Source organism: Salmo trutta, unplaced genomic scaffold (assembly GCF_901001165.1).
Source record: "Salmo trutta unplaced genomic scaffold, fSalTru1.1, whole genome shotgun sequence".
In the NCBI taxonomy this organism is placed as follows: domain Eukaryota; kingdom Metazoa; phylum Chordata; class Actinopteri; order Salmoniformes; family Salmonidae; genus Salmo; species Salmo trutta.
Window position 1 is genome coordinate 2,987,471 of NW_021822962.1, and position 24,636 is coordinate 3,012,106.

At 47.2% G+C, this 24,636-nt stretch overlaps 1 protein-coding gene across 2 annotated transcripts in view; it reads right to left on the reverse strand.

Annotated features, from left to right (window-relative positions):
* Nucleotides 1-24,636, reverse strand: part of LOC115187777 (oxysterol-binding protein-related protein 3) — a 103,781-nt gene that overhangs the window by 39,499 nt on the left and 39,646 nt on the right. For both annotated transcript variants that reach the window (XM_029746805.1, XM_029746803.1), the window contains exon 2: nucleotides 4,421-4,935. In XM_029746805.1, coding sequence (XP_029602665.1) covers nucleotides 4,421-4,516 — 96 coding nt within the window. In that variant the 5' untranslated portion in view covers nucleotides 4,517-4,935. The remainder of the gene's footprint in view (nucleotides 1-4,420; nucleotides 4,936-24,636) is intronic.

Here is a 24,636-nt window from a genome sequence, read left to right on the forward strand (position 1 = left end):
TTTAAGGGAGGGAGGGAGGTCTTTAAGGGAGGGAGGGCTCTTTAAGGGAGGGAGGGAGGTCTTTAAGGGAGGGAGGGAGGGCTCTATAAGGGAGAGAGAGAAGTCTTTAAGGGAGGGAGGGAGGTCTTTAAGGGAGGGAGGGAGGGAGGTCTTTAAGGGAGGGAGGTCTTTAAGGGAGGGAGGTCTTTAAGGGAGGGAGGGAGGTCTTTAAGGGAGGGAGGGCTCTTTAAGGGAGGGAGGGAAGTCTTTAAGGGAGGGAGGGAAGTCTTTAAGGGAGGGAGGGCTATATAAGGGAGGGAGGGAAGTCTTTAAGGGAGGGAGGGCTCTATAAGGGAGAGAGGGAAGTCTTTAAGGGAGGGAGGGCTGTATAAGGGAGAGAGGGAAGTCTTTAAGGGAGGGAGGGCTATATAAGGGAGAGAGGGAAGTCTTTATGGGAGGGAGGGCTATATAAGGGAGAGAGGGAAGTCTTTAAGAGAGGGAGGGCTATATAAGGGAGAGAGGGAAGTCTTTAAGGGAGGGAGGGCTCTATAAGGGAGAGAGGGAAGTCTTTAAGGGAGGGAGGGCTATATAAGGGAGAGAGGGAAGTCTTTAAGGGAGGGAGGGCTATATAAGGGGAGAGAGGGAAGTCTTTAAGGGAGGGAGGGCTATATAAGGGAGAGAGGGAAGTCTTTAAGGGAGGGAGGGCTCTATAAGGGAGAGAGGGAAGTCTTTAAGGGAGGGAGGGCTCTATAAGGGAGAGAAGGAAGTCTTTAAGGGAGGGAGGGCTATATAAGGGAGGGAGGGCTCTATAAGGGAGAGAGGGAAGTCTTTAAGGGAGGGAGGGCTATATAAGGGAGAGAGGGAAGTCTTTAAGGGAGGGAGGGCTCTATAAGGGAGAGAAGGAAGTCTTTAAGGGAGGGAGGGCTATATAAGGGAGGGAGGGCTCTATAAGGGAGAGAGGGAAGTCTTTAAGGGAGGGAGGGCTATATAAGGGAGAGAGGGAAGTCTTTAAGGGAGGGAGGGCTATATAAGGGAGAGAGGGAAGTCTTTAAGGGAGGGAGGGCTCTATAAGGGAGAGAAGGAAGTCTTTAAGGGAGGGAGGGCTATATAAGGGAGGGAGGGGCTCTATAAGGGAGAGAGGGAGTCTTTAAGGGAGGGAGGGCTATATAAGGGAGGGAGGGCTCTTTAAGGGAGGGCGGGCTATATAAGGGAGAGAGGGAAGTCTTTAAGGGAGGGAGGGCTCTATAAGGGAGGAAGGGAAGTCTTTAAGGGAGGGAGGGCTCTTTAAGGGAGAGAGGGAAGTCTTTAAGGGAGGGAGGGCTCTATAAGGGAGGGAGGGAAGTCTTTAAGAGAGGGAGGGCTCTTTAAGGGAGAGAGGGAAGTCTTTAAGGGAGGGAGGGCTCTATAAGGGAGAGCGGGAAGTCTTTAAGGGAGGGAGGGCTCTATAAGGGAGAGAGGGAAGTCTTTAAGGGAGGGAGGGCTCTATAAGGGAGAGAGGGAAGTCTTTAAGGGAGGGAGGGCTATATAAGGGAGAGAGGGAAGTCTTCAAGGGAGGGAGGGCTATATAAGGGAGAGAGGGAAGTCTTTAAGAGAGGGAGGGCTATATAAGGGAGAGAGGGAAGTCTTTAAGGGAGGGAGGGCTATATAAGGGAGAGAGGGAAGTCTTTAAGGGAGGGAGGGAAGTCTTTAATGGAGGGTGGTCTTTAAGGGAGGGAGGTCTTTAAGGGAGGGAGGTCGTTAAGGGAGGGAGGTCTTTAAGGGAGGGAGGGAGGTCTTTAAGGGAGGGAGGGCTCTTTAAGGGAGGGAGGGAAGTCTTTAAGGGAGGGAGGGAAGTCTTTAAGGGCGGGAGGGCTATATAAGGGAGGGAGGGAAGTCTTTAAGGGAGGGAGGGCTCTTTAAGGGAGAGAGGGAAGTCTTTAAGGGAGGGAGGGCTCTATAAGGGAGGGAGGGAAGTCTTTAAGGGAGGGAGGGCTCTTTAAGGGAGAGAGGGAAGTCTTTAAGGGAGGGAGGGCTCTATAAGGGAGAGCGGGAAGTCTTTAAGGGAGGGAGGGCTCTATAAGGGAGAGAGGGAAGTCTTTAAGGGAGGGAGGGCTCTATAAGGGAGAGAGGGAAGTCTTTAAGGGAGGGAGGGCTATATAAGGGAGAGAGGGAAGTCTTTAAGGGAGGGAGGGCTATATAAGGGAGAGAGGGAAGTCTTTAAGGGAGGGAGGGCTATATAAGGGAGAGAGGGAAGTCTTTAAGGGAGGGAGGGCTATATAAGGGAGAGAGGGAAGTCTTTAAGGGAGGGAGGGCTCTATAAGGGAGAGAGGGAAGTCTTTAAGGGAGGGAGGGCTATATAAGGGAGAGAGGGAAGTCTTTAAGGGAGGGCTATATAAGGGAGAGAGGGAAGTCTTTAAGGAGGGAGGGCTATATAAGGGAGAGAGGGAAGTCTTTAAGGGAGGGAGGGCTATATAAGGGAGAGAGGGAAGTCTTTAAGGGAGGGTGGGCTCTATAAGGGAGAGAGGGAAGTCTTTAAGGGAGGGAGGGCTATATAAGGGAGAGAGGGAAGTCTTTATGGGAGGGAGGGCTCTATAAGGGAGAGAGGGAAGTCTTTAAGGGAGGGAGGGCTATATAAGGGAGAGATGGAAGTCTTTATGGGAGGGAGGGCTCTATAAGGGAGAGAGGGAAGTCTTTAAGGGAGGGAGGGCTCTATAAGGGAGGGAGGGAAGTCTTTAAGGGAGGGAGGGCTATATAAGGGAGAGAGGGAAGTCTTTAAGGGAGGGAGGGCTATATAAGGGAGAGAGGGAAGTCTTTAAGGGAGGGAGGGCTATATAAGGGAGAGAGGGAAGTCTTTAAGGGAGGGAGGGCTATATAAGGGAGGGAGGGAAGTCTTTAAGGGAGGGAGGGCTATATAAGGGAGAGAGGGCTATATAAGGGAGAGAGGGAAGTCTTTAAGGGAGGGAGGGCTATATAAGGGAGGGAGGGAAGTCTTTAAGGGAGGGAGGGAAGTCTTTAACGGAGGGAGGGCTATATAATGGAGAGAAGGAAGTCTTTAAGGGAGGGAGGGCTCTATAAGGGAGAGAGGGAAGTCTTTAAGGGAGGGAGGGCTCTATAATGGAGAGAAGGAAGTCTTTAAGGGAGGGAGGGCTCTATAAGGGAGAGAGGGAAGTCTTTAAGGGAGGGAGGGCTATATAAGGGAGGGAGGGCTCTATAAGGGAGAGAGGGAAGTCTTTAAGGGAGGGAGGGCTATATAAGGGAGAGAGGGAGGTCTTTAAGGGAGGGAGGGCTATATAAGGGAGAGAGGGAAGTCTTTAAGGGAGGGAGAACTCTATAAGGGAGGGAGGGAAGTCTTTAAGGGAGGGAGGGCTCTATAAGGGAGAGAGGGAAGTATTTAAGGGAGGGAGGGCTCTATAAGGGAGGGAGGGAAGTCTTTAAGGGAGGGAGGGCTATATAAGGGAGAGAGGGAAGTCTTTAAGGGACGGAGGGCTCTATAAGGGAGAGAGGGAAGTCTTTAAGGGAAGGAGGGCTATATAAGGGAGAGAGGGAAGTCTTTAAGGGAGGGAGGGCTATATAAGGGAGGGAGGGAAGTCTTTAAGGGAGGGAGGGCTCTATAAGGGAGGGAGGGCTCTTTAAGGGAGGGAGGGCTATATAAGGGAGAGAGGGAAGTCTTTAAGGGAGGGAGGGCTCTATAAGGGAGGGAGGGCTCTATAAGGGAGGGAGGGCTATATAAGGGAGAGAGGGAAGTCTTTAAGGGAGGGAGGGCTACATAAGGGAGGGAGGGAAGTCTTTAAGGGAGGGAGGGCTCTATAAGGGAGAGAGGGAAGTCTTTAAGGGAGGGAGGGCTATATAAGGGAGAGAGGGAAGTCTTTAAGGGAGGGAGGGCTCTATAAGGGAGAGAGGGAAGTCTTTAAGGGAGGGAGGGCTCTATAAGGGAGAGAGGGAAGTCTTTAAGGGAGGGAGGGCTCTATAAGGGAGAGAGAGGGAAGTCTTTAAGGGAGGGAGGGCTATATAAGGGAGAGAGGGAAGTCTTTAAGGGAGGGAGGGCTATATAAGGGAGAGAGGGAAGTCTTTAAGGGAGGGAGGGCTATATAAGGGAGAGAGGGAAGTCTTTAAGGGAGGGAGGGCTATATAAGGGAGGGAGGGAAGTCTTTAAGGGAGGGAGGGCTCTATAAGGGAGGGAGGGAAGTCTTTAAGTGAGGGAGGGCTATACAAGGGAGAGAGGGAAGTCTTTAAGGGAGGGAGGGCTCTATAAGGGGAGAGAGGGAAGTCTTTAAGGGAGGGAGGTTTGTAGTACAGTAATTCAACAGCTTACTACACTCTAGTCTCTATTCAGATGTAAAGGTCCTTTCAGATTGAGACGTGAATACAGTCTCCGCTAACGCCTGAAGATTTACATTTCAATCAGCGTTACAGCGGTGTGTGTGTGTGACATTAATGAGTGTGTGTGTGTGGTCGGTGTTACCTGTCGGCTGTCGTGTTTGGAGGAGGAGCTGCTGTTGCTGTGTGAAGGGGAAGAGATCTTGTGAGACATGGCTGAACTCCTCTCCTCTGAGCCCATCTCCCTGCCCCTGCAGGCCAGGCTGTCTCCCTGGGGCTTCAGGATCCTCTCTCCCTGCCCTTGCAGGCCAAGCCGTCTCCCTGGGGCTTCAGGATCCTCTCTCCCTGCCCCTGCAGGCCAGGCCGTCTCCCTGGGACTTCAGGATCCTCTTTCCCTGCCCCTGCAGGCCAGGCCGTCTCCCTGGGGCTTCAGGATCCTCTCTCCCTGCCCCTGCAGGCCAGGCTGTCTCCCTGGGGCTTCAGGATCCTCTCTCCCTGCCCCTGCAGGCCAGGCCGTCTCCCTGGAGCTTCAGGATCCTCTCTCCCTGCCCCTGCAGGCCAGGCCGTCTCCCTGGGGCTTCAGGATCCTCTCTCCTTGGGACTTGGGCTTCTCTGGGTCAGTGAGGCGCTGCAACCTTGTCCATCTAGAACATCCCCTCACTGAGGGACAGAGAGAGAGAGAGAGACAGAGAGAGAGAGAGAGAGAGGAGGGGGATTGGAGAGGGAGAGAGAGATATTATTGATCTTTAGGAACCTTTAATTGGCACGATTTAGCTAATAACTATTGTACATACATAGCAAATTCAAATGCAAAAACGTTTTTAAGGTCACTGTTAAAGAGAGAGTTCACATATCAGATGAAGGGAGAACTGAAGTCCTAAAAAGCTTCGAAGCTCCTTAGTCTCACTGGGAACCACAACCACTCTGAGCGAGAGAGATGTTCTGACAGAGAGCTTCCTTTTAGCTGCGTCTGTGTCCCAAATGGAACCCTATTCTCCAAATTGTTCACTATGTTTGACCAGAGGGTCAAAAGAGAATAGGGGCCCATTTGGGACGAAGCCTGTAATTCACTGTGCTGGTGAGTCATGGTCCAACAGTATGGACTGTCAACATTCATCAACGTACATACAGTGTGATGAACAGACACTTGTGCACCCCATATTAAAGTAAAATAGAAACTAATATTAATGTGCAATAATTACCGCTTGATCATACAGGATAGTGGTGAATAAATATCACATCACACACTGACTGGCACTGGCAACTAAGGTGAAAAATAGACTACTGTCTTTGGTGTGTATCGGTAGATGAGCTTCACAGTGTGTGTGTGTGTGTGTGTGTGTGTGTGTGTGTGTGTGTGTGTGTGTGTGTGTGTGTGTGTGTGTGTGTGTGTGTGTGTGTGTGTGTGTGTGTGTGTGTGTGTGACAGTGTGTCGTTGTGAGGATGATAAACAACCTGGTGAACTAAGGTAACTGTAAATTACACCGTCAGTTCACAAGGTAACATACAGCAGGCAGTCAATGCAACATGCTTTACTGATGCTAAAAGAACACAGGTGCTACTGAATGTGTGGCCAATCAATCTCACTGGAGTTCCAATCAATCTCACTGGAGTTCCAATCAATCTCACTGGAGTTCCAATCAATCTCACTGGAGTTCCAATCAATCTCAGTGGAGTTCCAATCAATCTCACTGGAGTTCCAAACAATCTCACTGGAGTTCCAATCAATCTCACTGGAGTTCCAATCAATCTCACTGGAGTTCCAATCAATCTCAGTGGAGTTCCAATCAATCTCACTGGAGTTCCAAACAATCTCACTGGAGTTCCAATCAATCTCACTGGAGTTCCAATCAATCTCACTGGAGTTCCAATCAATCTCACTAAAGTTCCAATCAATCTCAGTGGAGTTCCAATCAATCTCAGTGGAGTTCCAATCAATCTCAGTGGAGTTCCAATCAATCTCACTGGAGTTCCAATCAATCTCACTGGAGTTCCAATCAATCTCACTGGAGTTCCAATCAATCTCACCAAAGTTCCAATCAATCTCAGTGGAGTTCCAATCAATCTCACTGGAGTTCCAATCAATCTCACTAAAGTTCCAATCAATCTCAGTGGAGTTACAATCAATCTCACTGGAGTTCCAATCAATCTCACTGGAGTTCCAATCAATCTCACTGGAGTTCCAATCAATCTCACTGGAGTTCCAATCAATCTCACTAAAGTTCCAATCAATCTCAGTGGAGTTCCAATCAATCTCACTGGAGTTCCAATCAATCTCACTGGAGTTCTAATCAATCTCACTGGAGTTACAATCAATCTCAGTGGAGTTCCAATCAATCTCACTGGAGTTCCAATCAATCTCACTGGAGTTCCAATCAATCTTCCACAAGCTTCCCACAATAAGTTGGGTGAATTTTGGCGCATTCCTCCTGACAGAGCTGGTGTAACTGAGTCAGGATTGTAGGCCTTCTTGCTTGCACACACTTTTTCAGTTCTGCCCACAGATTTTCTATAGGATTGAGGTCAGGGCTTTGTGATGGCCACTCCAATACCTTGACTTTGTTGTCCTTAAGCCATTTTGCCACAACTTTGGAAGTATGCTTGGAGTCATTGTCCATTTAGAAGACCCATTTGTGACCAAGCTTTAACTTCCTGAATGATGTCTTGAGATGTTGCTTCAATATATCCAAATAATTTTCTTTCCTCATGATGCCATCTATTTTGTGAAGTGTACCAGTCCCTCCTGCAGCAAAGCACCCCCACAACATGATGCTGCCACCCCCGTGCTTCACGGTTGGGATGGTGTTCTTCGGCTTGCAAGCCTCCCCCTTTTTCCTCCAAACAAGCATAACGATGGTCATTACGGCCAAACAGTTCTATTTTTGTTTCATCAGACCAGCGGACATTTCCGCAAAAAGTACGATCTTTGTCCCCATGTGCAGTTGCAAACCGTAGTCTGGCTTTTTTATGGCGGTTTTGGAACAGTGGCTTCTTCCTTGCTGAGCGGCCTTTCAGGTTATGTCGATATAGGACTTGTTTTACTGTGGATATAGATACTTTTTACCAGTTTCCTCCAGCATCTTCACAAGGTCCTTTGCTGTTGTTCTGGGATTGATTTGCACTTTTTGCACCAAAGTACGTTCATCTCTAGGAGACAGAACGCGTCTCCTTCCTGAGCGGTATGACGGCTGCATGGTCCCATGGTGTTTCTACTTGCGTACTATTGTTTGTACAGATGAACGTGGTACCTTCCGGCGTTTGGAAATTACTCCCAAGGATGAACCAGACTTTCTTTTGATTTTCCCATGATGTCAAGCAAAGAGGCACTGAGTTTGAAGGTAGGCCTTGAAATACATCCACAGGTACACCTCCAATTGACTCAAATGATGTCAATTAGCCTATCAGAAGCTTCAAAAACCATCATTTTCTGGAACTTTCCAAGCTGTTTAAAGGCACAGTCAACTTAGTGTATGTAAACTTCTGACCCACTGGAATTGAGACACAGTGAATTATAAGTGGAATAATCTGTCTGTAAACAATTGTTGGAAAAATGACTTGTGACATGCACAAAGTAGATGCCCTAACCGACTTCCCAAAACTATAGTTTGTTAACAAGAAATTTGTGGAGTGGTTGAAAAACGAGTTTTAATGACTCCATCCTAAGTGTATGTAAACTTCCGACTTCAAATATATATATATGCACTGCTCAAAAAAATAAAGGGAACACTAAAATAACACATCCTAGATCTGAATGAATGAAATAATCTTATTAAATACTTTTATCTTTACATAGCTGAATGTGCTGACAACAAAATCACACAAAAAGAATCAATGGAAATCCAATTGATCAACCCACGGAGGTCTGGATTTGAAGTCACACTCAAAATTAAAGTGGAAAACCACACTACAGGCTGATCCAACTTTGATGTAATGTCCTTAAAACAAGTCAAAATGAGGCTCAGTAGTGTGTGTGGCCTCCACGTGCCTGTAGGATCTCCCTACAACGCCTGGGCATGCTCCTGATGAGGTGGCGGATGGTCTCCTGAGGGATCTCCTCCCAGACCTGGACTAAAGCATCCACCAACTCCTAGACAGTCTGTGGTGCAACGTGGCGTTGGTGGATGGAGCGAGACATGATGTCCCTGATGTGCTCAATTGGTTTCAGGTCTGGGGAACGGGCGGGCCAATCCATAGCATCAATGCTTTCTTCTTGCAGGAACTGCTGACACACTCCAGCCACATGAGGTCTAGCATTGTCTTGCATTAGGAGGAACCCAGGGCCAACCGCACCAGCATATGGTCTCACAAGGGGTCTGAGGATCTCATCTCGGTACCTAATGGCAGTCAGGCTACCTCTGGCGAGCACATGGAGGGCTGTGCTCCCCCCCAAAGAAATGCCACCCCACACCATGACTCACCCACCGCCAAACCGGTCATGCTGGAGGATGTTGCAGGCAGCAGAACGTTCTCCACGGCGTCTCCAGACTCTGTCACGTCTGTCACATGTGCTCAGTGTGAACCTGCTTTCATCTGTGAAGAGCACAGGGCGCCAGTGGCGAATTTGCCAATCTTGGTGTTCTCTGGCAAATGCCAAACGTCCTGCACGGTGTTTGGCTGTAATCACAACCCCCACCTGTGGACGTCGGGCCCTCATACCACCCTCATGGAGTCTGTTTCTGACCGTTTGAGCAGACACATGCACATTTGTGGCCTGCTGGAGGTCATTTTGCAGGGCTCTGGCAGTGCTCCTCCTGCTCCTCCTTGCACAAAGGCGGAGGTAGCGGTCCTGCTGATGGGTTGTTGCCCTCCTACGGCCTCCTCCACGTCTCCTGATGTACTGGCCTGTCTCCTGGTAGCGCCTCCATGCTCTGGACACTACGCTGACAGACACAGCAAACCTTCTTGCCACAGCTCGCATTGATGTGCCATCCTGGATGAGCTACACTACCTGAGCCACTTGTGTGGGTTGTAGACTCCGTCTCATGCTACCACTAGAGTGGAAGCAACGCCAGCACTCAAAAGTGACCAAAACATCAGCCAGGAAGCATAGGAACTGAGAAGTGGTCTGTGGATAACACCTGCAGAACCACTCCTTTATTGGGGGTGTCTTGCTAATTGCCTATAATTTCCACCTGTTGTCTATTCCATTTGCACATCAGCATGTGAAATGTATTGTCAATCAGTGTTGCTTCCTAAGTGGACAGTTTGATTTCACAGAAGTGTGATTGACTTGGAGTTACATTGTGTTGTTTAAGTCTTCCCTTTATTTTTTTGAGCAGTATATATATATATTATTTTGTCTTAGTATGCTGTCTGTAGGTCTACCTGTCTGTGTGAGCGTCTGTCTGTCTGTCTGGGATGGGATAGTATGAAGACTGACTGGTTCATTTCCACTGGATCACATGACATGTTAACCACTAAACACCCTGGAGTCAGTCAGTCAGGAACTCTATACAGCCAAGGCATGCATCCCAAATGGCACCCTATTCCCTATATAGTATAGTGTACTACTTTTCAACAGAGCCCTATGGGGTCCTAGTCAAGAGTAGTGCACTATGTAGGGAATAGGGTACCATTTGGAACACAAACCACGTGTGTCTCACCAAGTAAGAGCGTGTGTGTGTGACGGGTGTGTGACCAGGTGAGTGTGATGTTACCATAGAGATATATACCGTATACTGTATTACATATAATATAGGCTATATAATAGGTTTAATTCTGTGGGTAATCCTCTCCCAGAGTATACAGCATTATACAGCATCTCCCACCAGCCCCAGCCTCATACCAGCCCAGTCCAGTTTAGCCCAGTCCAGCCCAGTTCAGCACAGTCCAGCCCTGCCCATACTAGTCCAGCCCAGTCCAGTTCAATCCAGTCCAGTCTCCCATCAGTCATGCAGTCTGTAGGGCTGCTACTCGGATACACACCAAGGTTAATCACATTACCCAGCTTCCTCCTCCACGGCTTCATGCCTAGTAGGCTACAGTCTCTGGGGTTTCACAGACAGTGGGCCTGACGGTCACCTGACACCCCCCAACTCCAATCTCCTCCAGTCTCCAGTCTGGGAAATGCAGTATGTGAGGCTGCTACAGAGCTCTGCTACACACCAAGGTTAATCACATTACCCAGCTCTGTATCCACCAACACTCTGCTTCCTCCTCCACTGCTTCATGCCTAGTAGGCTACAGTCTCTGGGGTTCCCTGGCCCTAACCCTGACCCTAACCCTGGCCCTAACCCTGGCCCTAACCCTGGCCCTAACCCCTGGCCCTAACCCTGGCCCTAACCCTGACCATAACCCTGGCCCTAACCCTGGCCCTAACCCTGACCCTAACCCTGACCCTAACCCTGGCCCTAACCCTGACCCTAACCCTGGCCCTAACCCTGACCCTAACCCTGGCCCTAACCCTGACCATAACCCTGGCCCTAACCCTGACCCTAACCCTGACCCTAACCATGGCCCTAACCCTGACCCTAACCCTGGCCCTAACCCTGGCCCTAACCCTGACCCTAACCCTGGCCCTAACCCTGGCCCTAACCCTGACCCTAACCCTGGCCCTAACCCTGGCCCTAACCCTGGCCCTAACCCTGACCCTAACCATGGCCCTAACCCTGGCCCTAACCCTGGCCCTAACCATGGCCCTAACCCTGGCCCTAACCCTGGCCCTAACCATGGCCCTAACCCTGGCCCTAACCCTGGCCCTAACCCTGACCCTAACCCTGACCCTAACCATGGCCCTAACCCTGACCCTAACCATGGCCCTAACCCTGGCCCTAACCCTGACCCTAACCCTGGCCCTAACCCTGACCCTAACCATGGCCCTAACCCTGACCCTAACCATGGCCCTAACCCTGACCCTAACCCTGGCCCTAACCCTGACCCTAACCCTGACCACCTGACTGAGATCAGATCTTACTGACCACCTCTGGAGGTAGTCAGACACGTATTGTATCTGGATATCTTCCAAGTGTAGACGGATCTGGTCACTGAAACCATTTAAATCATCCTGATTCTACAATCATTGACTTATGGCATTAAGATGTGTGTTAAATACATTTCCATACATTGATGGAGCAGGACATGTGGTCAAAATGCTGACCCAGTGGACAGATAAGAGTCACATTTTACTACCATGTGTAGATGCAACAGCTACAATGTGGCCCAATCAGAATGTAAAGGGAAGGAAACCCCTTTATCTTCACCAATAAAGTTAGTTCTACTGAAATTCCTTCCAGGAACAATTAAGTAATTATATTCTTCTAAATTCTAAAGAGAGATTTTTCCAACCACCTGTCCTGACCAGGAACAAACTTAAGTTATAGTTATGGTTTTCAAATTGAAGGTCCAGAGTTTTGTCTGGTGAGGTTGTTGTACGGGGAAAACTCCTGGCCCTTTTCATGAGACAGTCAGCCACTGGTAGTGTTGTAGTGGGAGGCTATGAGGATTTCCTATCGTACATGTTTTCCATTTTATCTGCTAGAGATATTTACTAGTTTCCATTTTATCTGCTAGAGATATTTACTAGTTTCCATTTTATCTGCTAGAGATATTTACTAGTTTCCATTTTATCTGCTAGAGATATTTACTAGTTTCCATTTTATCTGCTAGAGATATTTACTAGTTTCCATTTTATCTGCTACAGATACTTACTAGTCAGTCAATGCTGTAGGGGAATACATGATCCTCTTAGCTCAGTCTGAGTGGTTTAACATGGATCCTTTCCAAGCAGAAGTGCTCTACTGTATCAGTAACATGATGGGTGGTCTACCACAGGGAAGTGATACTTTCACTCCAACCCCTTCATCATTGTGTCTCATCCCACACTGAACATGAAGTGGTACCTGTCTCATCTAGTGTTCTCTCTCTCTCTCTCTCTCTCTCTCTCTCTCTCTCTCTCTCTCTGTCTCTCTCTCTGTCTCTCTCTCTGTCTCTCTCTGTCTCTCTCTCTCTCCCTCTCTCCCTCTCTGTCTCTCTCTCTCTCTGTCTCTCTCTCTGTCTCTCTCTGTCTCTCTGTCTCTCTCCCTCTCTCCCTCTCTGTCTCTCTCTGTCTCTCTCTCTCTCTGTCTCTCTCTGTCTCTCTCTCTCTCCCTCTCTCTCTGTCTCTCTGTCTCTCTCTCTCTCCCTCTCTGTCTCTCTCTGTCTCTCTCTCTCTCTGTCTCTTTCTCTCTCTCTCTCTCTCTCTCTCTCCCTCTCTCTCTGTCTCTGTCTCTCTCTCTGTCTCTCTCTCTCTCTCTCTGTGTGAGTGATGCAGTGTGGCTGCTACAGGTGCTACTGTCTGTCTATATAGCCATGGACGTTATCACTGAAAACTAAAGAAAGTAGGCTGAAAATGTCAGTAACAGCTATTTTTGGTTTGCCCTGTGTCACAATTGGGCCTCCTAGTTAGACACAAACACACACACACACACACACACACAGACTCAAGTCATTTGGAGGAAGAGCCCTTCCGTATGTGGATGAGCACTGCTGTAATGGCTGGAAGCCATGGTTGTAAAATGAGGAGATGCTGACAGGCAGTGAGTAGGTGGGCCACTGGGGGTTCGGGGGAGGGGAAGAAGGGGGGAGGATGGGGAGAGAGGGAAAGATGGGAGGATGGGGAGAGAGGGAGAGATGGGAGGATGTGGAGAGAGGGAAAGATGGGAGGATGTGGAGAGAGAGAGGGAGAGATGGGAGGATGTGGAAAGAGGGAGAAATGGGAGGATGGGGAGAGAGGGAGAGATGGGAGGATGTGGAGAGAGGGAGAGATGGGAGGATGGAGAGAGGGAGAGATGGGAGGATGGAGAGAGAGAGGGAGAGATGGGAGGATGGGAACGAGAGAGAGAGGGAGAGATGGGAGGATGGGAACGAGAGAGAGAGGGATGGGGAGGCATTACATGACCACTAACAGCTGGTTAGGATGAATGATCAATGAGACTTTAGGTCAAAAATGACTCATCCACAAGATGAGGTCCCCCTGAGTCACACACACGCACGCATGCATGCACGCACGCACACACACACACACACACACACACACACACACACACACACACACACACACACACACACACACACACACACACACACACACACACACACACACACACACTTAGACATGGCCTGACCTCCATCTTCCACAATGGAAAGTACCACAACATGACATGACAATCCTACCTGATGAGCTGTCTACTACTGTAACTAAGACAATCCTACCTGATGAGCTGTCTACTACTGTAACTAAGACAATCCTACCTGATGAGCTGTCTACTACTGTAACTAAGACAATCCTACCTGATGAGCTGTCTACTACTGTAACTAAGACAATCCTACCTAATGAGCTGTCTCTACTACTGTAACTAAGACAATCCTACCTGATGAGCTGTCTACTACTGTAACTAAGACAATCCTACCTGATGAGCTGTCTCTACTACTGTAACTAAGACAATCCTACCTGATGAGCTGTCTCTACTACTGTAACTAAGACAATCCTACCTGATGAGCTGTCTCTACTACTGTAACTAAGACAATCCTACCTGATGAGCTGTCTACTACTGTAACTAAGACAATCCTACCTGATGAGCTGTCTCTACTACTGTAACTAAGACAATCCTACCTGATGAGCTGTCTCTACTACTGTAACTAAGACAATCCTACCTGATGAGCTGTCTACTACTGTAACTAAGACAATCCTACCTGATGAGCTGTCTACTACTGTAACTAAGACAATCCTACCTGATGAGCTGACTACTACTATAACTAAGACAATCCTACCTGATGAGCTGTCTACTACTGTAACTAAGACAATCCTACCTGATGAGCTGTCTCTACTACTGTAACTAAGACAATCCTACCTGATGAGCTGACTACTACTGTAACTAAGACAATCCTACCTGATGAGCTGTCTCTAATACTGTAACTAAGACAATCTTACCTGATGAGCTGTCTACTACTGTAACTAAGACAATCCTACCTGATGAGCTGTCTCTACTACTGTAAATAAGACAATCCTACCTGATGAGCTGACTACTACTGTAACTAAGACAATCCTACCTGATGAGCTGTCTCTAATACTGTAACTAAGACAATCTTACCTGATGAGCTGTCTACTACTGTAACTAAGACAATCCTACCTGATGAGCTGTCTCTACTACTGTAACTAAGACAAAACTACTTGATGAGCTGTCTCTACTACTGTAACTAAGACAATCCTACCTGATGAGCTGTCTACTACTGTAGCTAAGACAATCCTACCTGATGAGCTGTCTCTACTACTGTAACTAAGACAATCCTACCTGATGAGCTGTCTCTACTACTGTAACTAAGACAATCCTACCTGATGAGCTGTCTACTACTGTAACTAAGACAATCCTACCTGATGAGCTGTCTCTACTACTGTAACTAAGACAATCCTACCTGATGAGCTGTCTCTACTACTGTAACTAAGACAATCCTACCTGATGAGCTGTCTCTACTACTGTAACTAAGACAATCCTACCTGATGAGCTGTCTACTACTGTAGCTAAGACAATCCTACCTGATGAGCTGTCTACTACTGTAACTAAGACAATCCTACCTGATGAGCTGTCTACTACTGTAACTAAGACAATCCTACCTGATGAGCTGTCTCTACTACTGTAACTAAGACAATCCTACCTGATGAGCTGTCCAGTACTGTAACTAAGACTATCCTACCAGATGAGCTGTCTACTACTGTAACTAAGCCAATCCTACTTGATGAGCTGTCTACTACTGTAACTAAGACAATCCTACCTGATGAGCTGTCTACTACTGTAACTAAGACAATCCTACCTGATGAGCTGTCTACTACTGTAACTAAGACAATCCTACCTGATGAGCTGTCTCTACTACTGTAACTAAGACAATCCTACCTGATGAGCTGTCTACTACTGTAACTAAGACAATCCTACCTGATGAGCTGTCTACTACTGTAACTAAGACAATCCTACCTGATGAGCTGTCTCTACTACTGTAACTAAGCCAATCCTACCTGATGAGCTGTCCAGTACTGTAGCTAAGACAATCCTACCTGATGAGCTGTCTCTACTACTGTCACTAAGACAATCCTACCCGATGAGCTGTCTCTACTACTGTAACTAAGACAATCCTACCTGATGAGCTGTCTCTACTACTGTAACTAAGACAATCCTACCTGATGAGCTGTCTACTACTGTAACTAAGACAATCCTACCTGATGAGCTGTCTACTACTGTAACTAAGACAATACTACCTGATGAGCTGTCTACTACTGTAACTAAGACAATCCTACCTGATGAGCTGTCTCTACTACTGTAACTAAGACAATCCTACCTGATGAGCTGTCTCTACTACTGTAACTAAGACAATCCTACCTGATGAGCTGTCTACTACTGTAACTAAGACAATCCTACCTGATGAGCTGTCTCTACTACTGTAACTAAGACAATCCTACCTGATGAGCTGTCTCTACTACTGTAACTAAGACAATCCTACCTGATGAGCTGTCTACTACTGTAACTAAGACAATCCTACCTGATGAGCTGTCTACTACTGTAACTAAGACAATCCTACCTGATGAGCTGACTACTACTGTAACTAAGACAATCCTACCTGATGAGCTGTCTACTACTGTAATTAAGACAATCCTACCTGATGAGCTGTCTACTACTGTAACTAAGACAATCCTACCTGATGAGCTGTCTCTACTACTGTAACTAAGACAATCCTACCTGATGAGCTGACTACTACTGTAACTAAGACAATCCTACCTGATGAGCTGTCTCTAATACTGTAACTAAGACAATCTTACCTGATGAGCTGTCTACTACTGTAACTAAGACAATCCTACCTGATGAGCTGTCTCTACTACTGTAACTAAGACAATCCTACTTGATGAGCTGTCTCTACTACTGTAACTAAGACAATCCTACCTGATGAGCTGTCTACTACTGTAGCTAAGACAATCCTACCTGATGAGCTGTCTCTACTACTGTAACTAAGACAATCCTACCTGATGAGCTGTCTCTACTACTGTAACTAAGACAATCCTACCTGATGAGCTGTCTACTACTGTAACTAAGACAATCCTACCTGATGAGCTGTCTCTACTACTGTAACTAAGACAATCCTACCTGATGAGCTGTCTCTACTACTGTAACTAAGACAATCCTACCTGATGAGCTGTCTCTACTACTGTAACTAAGACAATCCTACCTGATGAGCTGTCTACTACTGTAGCTAAGACAATCCTACCTGATGAGCTGTCTACTACTGTAACTAAGACAATCCTACCTGATGAGCTGTCTACTACTGTAACTAAGACAATCCTACCTGATGAGCTGTCTACTACTGTAACTAAGACAATCCTACCTGATGAGCTGTCTCTACTACTGTAACTAAGACAATCCTACCTGATGAGCTGTCTCTACTACTGTAACTAAGACAATCCTACCTGATGAGCTGACTACTACTGTAACTAAGACAATCCTACCTGATGAGCTGTCTCTACTACTGTAACTAAGACAATCCTACCTGATGAGCTGTCTACTACTGTAACTAAGACAATCCTACCTGATGAGCTGTCTCTACTACTGTAACTAAGACAATCCTACCTGATGAGCTGTCTACTACTGTAACTAAGACAATCCTACCTGATGAGCTGTCTACTACTGTAACTAAGACAATCCTACCTGATGAGCTGTCTACTACTGTAACTGAGACAATCCTCCCTGATGAGCTGTCTCTACTACTGTAATTAAGACAATCCTACCTGATGAGCTGTCTACTACTGTAGCTAAGACAATCCTACCTGATGAGCTGTCTCTACTACTGTCACTAAGACAATCCTACCTGATGAGCTGTCTACTACTGTAACTAAGACAATCCTACCTGATGAGCTGTCTCTACTACTGTAACTAAGACAATCCTACCTGATGAGCTGTCTACTACTGTAACTAAGACAATCCTACCTGATGAGCTGTCTCTACTACTGTAACTAAGACAATCCTACCTGATGAGCTGTCTACTACTGTAACTAAGACAATCCTACCTGATGAGCTGTCTACTACTGTAACTAAGACAATCCTACCTGATGAGCTGTCTCTACTACTGTAACTAAGACAATCCTACCTGATGAGCTGTCTCTACTACTGTAACTAAGACAATCCTACCTGATGAGCTGTCTACTACTGTAACTAAGACAATACTACCTGATGAGCTGTCTACTACTGTAACTAAGACAATCCTACCTGATGAGCTGTCTACTACTGTAACTAAGACAATCCTACCTGATGAGCTGTCTACTACTGTAACTAAGACAATCCTACCTGATGAGCTGTCTACTACTGTAACTAAGACAATCCTACCTGATGAGCTGTCTCTACTACTGTAACTAAGACAATCCTACCTGATGAGCTGTCTCTACTACTGTAACTAAGACAATCCTACCTGATGAGCTGTCTCTACTACTGTAACTAAGACAATACTACCTGATGAGCTGTCTCTACTACTGTAACTAAGAAAATCCTACCTGATGAGCTGTCTCTACTACTGTAACTAAGACAATCCTACCTGATGAGCTGTCTCTACTACTGTAACTAAGACAATCCTACCTGATGAGCTGTCTACTACTGTAACTAAGACAATCCTACCTGATGAGCTGTCTACTACTGTAACTAAGACAATCCTACCTGATGAGCTGTCTACTACTGTAACTAAGACAATCCTACCTGATGAGCTGTCTCTACTACTGTAACTAAGACAATCCTACCTGATGAGCTGTCTACTACTGTAACTAAGACAATCCTACCTGATGAGCTGACTACTACTGTAACTAAGACAATCCTACCTGATGAGCTGTCTACTACTGTAACTAAGACAATCCTACCTGATGAGCTGTCTACTACTGTAACTAAGACAATCCTACCTGATGAGCTGTCTACTACTGTAACTAAGACAATCCTACCTGATGAGCTGTCTCTACTACTGTAACTAAGACAATCCTACCTGATGAGCTGTCTCTACTACTGTAACTAAGACAATCCTACCTGATGAGCTGACTACTACTGTAACTAAGACAATCCTACCTGATGAGCTGTCTCTACTACTGTAACTAAGACAATCCTACCTGATGAGCTGTCTACTACTGTAACTAAGACAATCCTACCTGATGAGCTGTCTCTACTACTGTAACTAAGACAATCCTACCTGATGAGCTGTCTACTACTGTAACTAAGACAATCCTACCTGATGAGCTGTCTACTACTGTAACTAAGACAATCCTACCTGATGAGCTGTCTACTACTGTAACTGAGACAATCCTACCTGATGAGCTGTCTCTACTACTGTAGCTAAGACAATCCTACCTGATGAGCTGTCTCTACTACTGTCACTAAGACAATCCTACCTGATGAGCTGTCTACTACTGTAACTAAGACAATCCTACCTGATGAGCTGTCTCTACTACTGTAACTAAGACAATCCTACCTGATGAGCTGTCTACTACTGTAACTAAGACAATCCTACCTGATGAGCTGTCTCTACTACTGTAACTAAGACAATCCTACCTGATGAGCTGTCTACTACTGTAACTAAGACAATCCTACCTGATGAGCTGTCTACTACTGTAACTAAGACAATCCTACCTGATGAGCTGTCTCTACTACTGTAACTAAGACAATCCTACCTGATGAGCTGTCTCTACTACTGTAACTAAGACAATCCTACCTGATGAGCTGTCTACTACTGTAACTAAGACAATACTACCTGATGAGCTGTCTACTACTGTAACTAAGACAATCCTACCTGATGAGCTGTCTACTACTGTAACTAAGACAATCCTACCTGATGAGCTGTCTACTACTGTAGCTAAGACAATCCTACCTGATGAGCTGTCTACTACTGTAACTAAGACAATCCTACCTGATGAGCTGTCTCTACTACTGTAACTAAGACAATCCTACCTGATGAGCTGTCTCTACTACTGTAACTAAGACAATCCTACCTGATGAGCTGTCTCTACTACTGTAACTAAGACAATACTACCTGATGAGCTGTCTCTACTGTAACTAAGACAATCCTACCTGATGAGCTGTCTCTACTACTGTAACTAAGACAATCCTACCTGATGAGCTGTCTCTACTACTGTAACTAAGACAATCCTACCTGATGAGCTGTCTCTACTACTGTAACTAAGACAATCCTACCTGATGAGCTGACTACTACTGTAACTAAGACAATCCTACCTGATGAGCTGTCTCTACTACTGTAACTAAGACAATCCTACCTGATGAGCTGTCTACTACTGTAACTAAGACAATCCTACCTGATGAGCTGTCTCTACTACTGTAACTAAGACAATCCTACCTGATGAGCTGTCTCTACTACTGTAACTAAGACAATCCTACCTGATGAGCTGTCTACTACTGTAACTAAGACAATCCTACCTGATGAGCTGTCTACTACTGTAACTGAGACAATCCTACCTGATGAGCTGTCTCTACTACTGTAATTAAGACAATCCTACCTGATGAGCTGTCTACTACTGTAACTAAGACAATCCTACCTGATGAGCTGTCTCTACTACTGTAATTAAGACAATCCTACCTGATGTCTTAGTTGCGTAGTAGACAGGGTTGGAGTGGAAACCTACAGGAGGGTAGCTCTCCAGGAACAGTGTTGGAGTTAAAACCTACAGGAGGGTAGCTCTCCAGGAACAGGGTTGGAGTTAAAACCTACAGGAGGGTAGCTCTCCAGGAACAGGGTTGTAGTTAAAACCTACAGGAGGGCAGCTCTCCAGGAACAGGGTTGTAGTTAAAACCTACAGGAGGGTAGCTCTCCAGGAACAGTGTTGGAGTTAAAACCTACAGGAGGGCTGCTCTCCAGGAACAGGGTTGGAGTGAAAACCTACAGGAGGGTAGGTCTCCAGGAACAGTGTTGGAGTGAAAACCTACAGGAGGGTAGCTCTACAGGAACAGGGTTGGAGTTAAAACCTACAGGAGGGTGGCTCTCCAGGAACAGGGTTGTAGTTAAAACCTACAGGAGGGTAGCTCTCCAGGAACAGGGTTGAAGTTAAGACCTACAGGAGGGTAGCTCTCCAGGAACAGGGTTGGAGTGAAAACCTACAGGAGGGTAGCTCTCCAGGAACAGGGTTGGAGTTAAAACCTACAGGAGGATAACTCTCTAGAAACAGGGTTGGTGTAACGTCTGCTTCCAACTCACACTCTCAAACACATAGATCCCCTGAACGCAGCTCACTCTCCAGATCCCAATCACCTGAATTCTGATCACCTGTTCACACACCTGTATGTCATTATCACACACTATTTAATTCAGTTCTTTGCATTCCATCATTGTGAGGTATTGTTTGTTTTGTTACACGGTCTAGTCGGAGCGCTGTTTATTTCCATATTAGTCCTCCTGTTTATCGTAGTTTTTGGCCATCCTCACTAACGACGCCTTTTTGCCCATTCCCTGCCTGTACTTCTGTCATCAACCTCTTGCCTGATCTCCCGGACTATGTTATTAGCCTTTTCCCTGCCTGTACTGTTACCTGTTTGGAGTCCTTGTGTATGAGCTTCTGCCTGGCCCTGGACCCAGCTACCTGCCTCCTCCTGTGGTTCTTTACCAATAAACACCTGCTGCACCCTGCGCTTGAAACCATCTCTCTGTCTCCCATCGTATTCACTACAGTTGGAGTGAAAACCTACAGGAGGGTAGCTCTCCAGGAACAGGGTTGTAGTTAAAACCTACAGGAGGGTAGCTCTCCAGGAACAGAGTTGTAGTTAAAACCTACAGGAGGGTGGCTCTCCAGGAACAGGGTTGTAGTTAAAACCTACAGGAGGGTAGCTCTCCAGGAACAGGGTTGTAGTTAAAACCTACAGGAGGGTAGCTCTCCAGGAACAGTGTTGGAGTGAAAACCTACAGGAGGGTAGCTCTCCAGGAACAGTGTTGGAGTGAAAACCTACAGGAGGGTAGCTCTCCAGGAACAGGGTTGGAGTTAAAACCTACAGGAGGGTAGCTCTCCAGGAACAGTGTTGGAGTTAAGACCTACAGGAGGGTAGCTCTCCAGGAACAGTGTTGGAGTTAAGACCTACAGGAGGGTAGCTCTCCAGGAACAGGGTTGTAGTTAAAACCTACAGGAGGGTAGCTCTCCAGGAACAGTGTTGGAGTGAAAACCTACAGGAGGGTAGCTCTCCAGGAACAGGGTTGGAGTGAAAACCTACAGGAGGGTAGGTCTCCAGGAACAGTGTTGGAGTGAAAACCTACAGGAGGGTAGCTCTCCAGGAACAGGGTTGGAGTGAAAACCTACAGGAGGGTAGGTCTCCAGGAACAGTGTTGGAGTTAAGACCTACAGGAGGGTAGCTCTCCAGGAACAGGGTTGGAGTGAAAACCTACAGGAGGGTAGGTCTCCAGGAACAGTGTTGGAGTTAAGACCTACAGGAGGGTAGCTCTCCAGGAACAGGGTTGGAGTGAAAACCTACAGGAGGGTAGCTCTCCAGGAACAGTGTTGGAGTTAAAACCTACAGGAGGGTAGCTCTCCAGGAACAGGGTTGGAGTGAAAACCTACAGGAAGGTAGCTCTCCAGGAACAGTGTTGGAGTTAAGACCTACAGGAGGGTAGCTCTCCAGGAACAGGGTTGGAGTGAAAACCTACAGAAGGGTAGCTCTCCAGGAACAGGGTTGGAGTTAAAACCTACAGGAGGGTAGCTCTCCAGGAACAGCTTTATAGAGCCCTGCGCTAGAACATGACAGAAGAGACTACTGAGGCAATTAATATCTTATCTTAAGATAATGTTATTAAAATGAAAGGCAATGAGGCAGTTACAAGAGGTCCTATATTTTCTGAGTGAGACAATCAGTGTGTCTGACCTGAACTCAGCCCCTTATCAAATAAAATGACTGTCTGAAGTGCCTATTAAAGTCAAATGAACAGGTGGAAGGCTTCAGGTCTCAAACCCTGTTATTGAATAGCTGTGTCATAGGGATTTCCAGTCATACATATATACACACACACACACACGCACGCACGCACGCACGCACGCACGCACACACACACACACACGTTCCTTTGAAAGCATCTCTCTGTCATCATAGAGTTCCTACTTGCCTCCATAAATAACCACACAAAGCCTGGCCAAACAGCGCGTGGGGAAGGTGACTAACGTATGGTGAGTATTCCAGTAAACCAAGGCAGTACTGTCACACGGTCTCTGTGACCAAGTGAGATCACACATTCATGAGCACATGCACAGACACACACACACACACACACACACACACACACACACACACACACACACACACACACACACACACACACACACACACACACTCCCCAGCCCCTATGGTGCCACAGATGGATCATGTACAGCTCTTCCCTGATCAATAGAAAAGCCTCCAGGGACCCTGAAAATCTCGTCTACAAAGGCTTGGAAGACTGATGGAGCAGTCATCAATCCGTACGGCATGACGAGGTACTCATAATGCCCTGAGGTGGTACTGAGCGCCGTCTTCCACTCGTCTCCCTCCCGGATACGCACCAGGTTGTAAGCGCTCCTGAGATCTAATTTGGTGAAGAAGCGCGCCCCGTGCATTGACTCAATCGCCGTGTGCTCCTGGACGTGCTGTGGCGATGAGCGGTAGCGGGTAACTGTACCTCACCGTGATCTGGTTTAGACCTCGATAGTCAACATATGTTTCCATAGCCACCGTCTCCGCCTGTGACAGGGGATACACGTGACTCCTGGGAAGTGCAGCGTCTACCAGGAGATTTATCGCACAATCCCCCCCTCGATGGGGTGGTAATGGAGTCGCCTTCTTTTTGGAGAAGGCGAGAGCCAAATCGGCATATTCGGGGGGAATGCGCACAGTGGAGACCTGGTCTGGACTTTCCACCGTAGCAGCACCAACGGAAACCCATAACCACCACCCTGAGCACTCTCGCGACCACCCCGTGAGAGCCCTCTGTTGCCATGAAATGGTGGGGTCATGACGAGCTAACCAGGGAAGGCCTAGCACCATGGGAAACGCAGGAGAGACTGATTCTCTCCTCGTGACCCCCCTGCGTCACCATGCCCAGGTGGATGGTAGCTTCCCTAATTAACCCGGACCCTAATGGTCGACTATCCAGAGCGTGAACTGGGAAAGGCTTAACCACTGGTACAATAGGGATCCCTAACCTACTGGCGAATGCTCTGTCGATAAAATTCCCAGCCGCGCCTGAATCGACGAGCGCCTTATGCTGGGAATGCGCGGAAAACCCTGGCACCGTGCCGCCGTCCCATCATACTCCCCGGGAAGGGCGAGACGCATCCCACTGGGACCGGGTACAGGAGGGACGAATAGTGGGAACCCCTGTTGTGCTGGTGGAGGTGCTGGAGGAACTTCCTGTCTCTCCCAGCGGTCCATCGTCTGGACGACGCGGTCCATGGCGGTGCCGAGATGGTGAATCAACGCCGTGTGCTCCTGGACGCGCTCCTCAACTCCGCTACCATAGGTACCTGCTCCTGCTGACTCCATGTGGTGGTGTGGGATTCTGTCAGGTATGGGTAAATGGGTAGCAAACGGAGCCTTTTATTTAGGCGATCCAAAAACACACGGCACAACGAACACGAAATACAATACGGGTTGACATAACCCAGCGCAACCAGTCTAACGTGCGCATACATCGAACCATAAACAATCCCACACAAAGACATGGGGGGAACAGAGGGTTAAATACACAACAAGTGATTGAGGGGATTGAAACCAGGTGTGAGGAAAACAAGACAAAACAAATGGAAAATGAAAAGTGGATCGATGATGGCTAGAAGACCGGCGACGCCGACCGCCGAGCACCGCCCGAACAAGGAAAGGACTCGACTTCGGTAGAAGTCGTGACAATAGGAGGAGGATATTATTGTAGAGGAGGAATAGGAGGAGGATATTATTGTACAGGAGGAATAGGAGGAGGATATTAATGTAGAGGAGGAATAGGAGGAGGATATTAATGTACAGGAGGAATAGGAGGAGGATATTATTGTAGAGGAGGAATAGGAGGAGGATATTAATGTACAGGAGGAATAGGAGGAGGATATTAATGTACAGGAGGAATAGGAGGAGGATATTAATGTACAGGAGGAATAGGAGGAGGATATTAATGTAGAGGAGGAATAGGAGGAGGATATTAATGTACAGGAGAAATAGGAGGAGGATATTAATGTACAGGAGGAATAGGAGGAGGATATTAATGTACAGGAGGAATAGGAGGAGGATATTAATGTAGAGGAGGAATAGGAGGAGGATATTAATGTACAGGAGGAATAGGAGGAGGATATTAATGTACAGGAGGAATAGGAGGAGGATATTAATGTACAGGATGAATAGGAGGAGGATATTAATGTACAGGAGG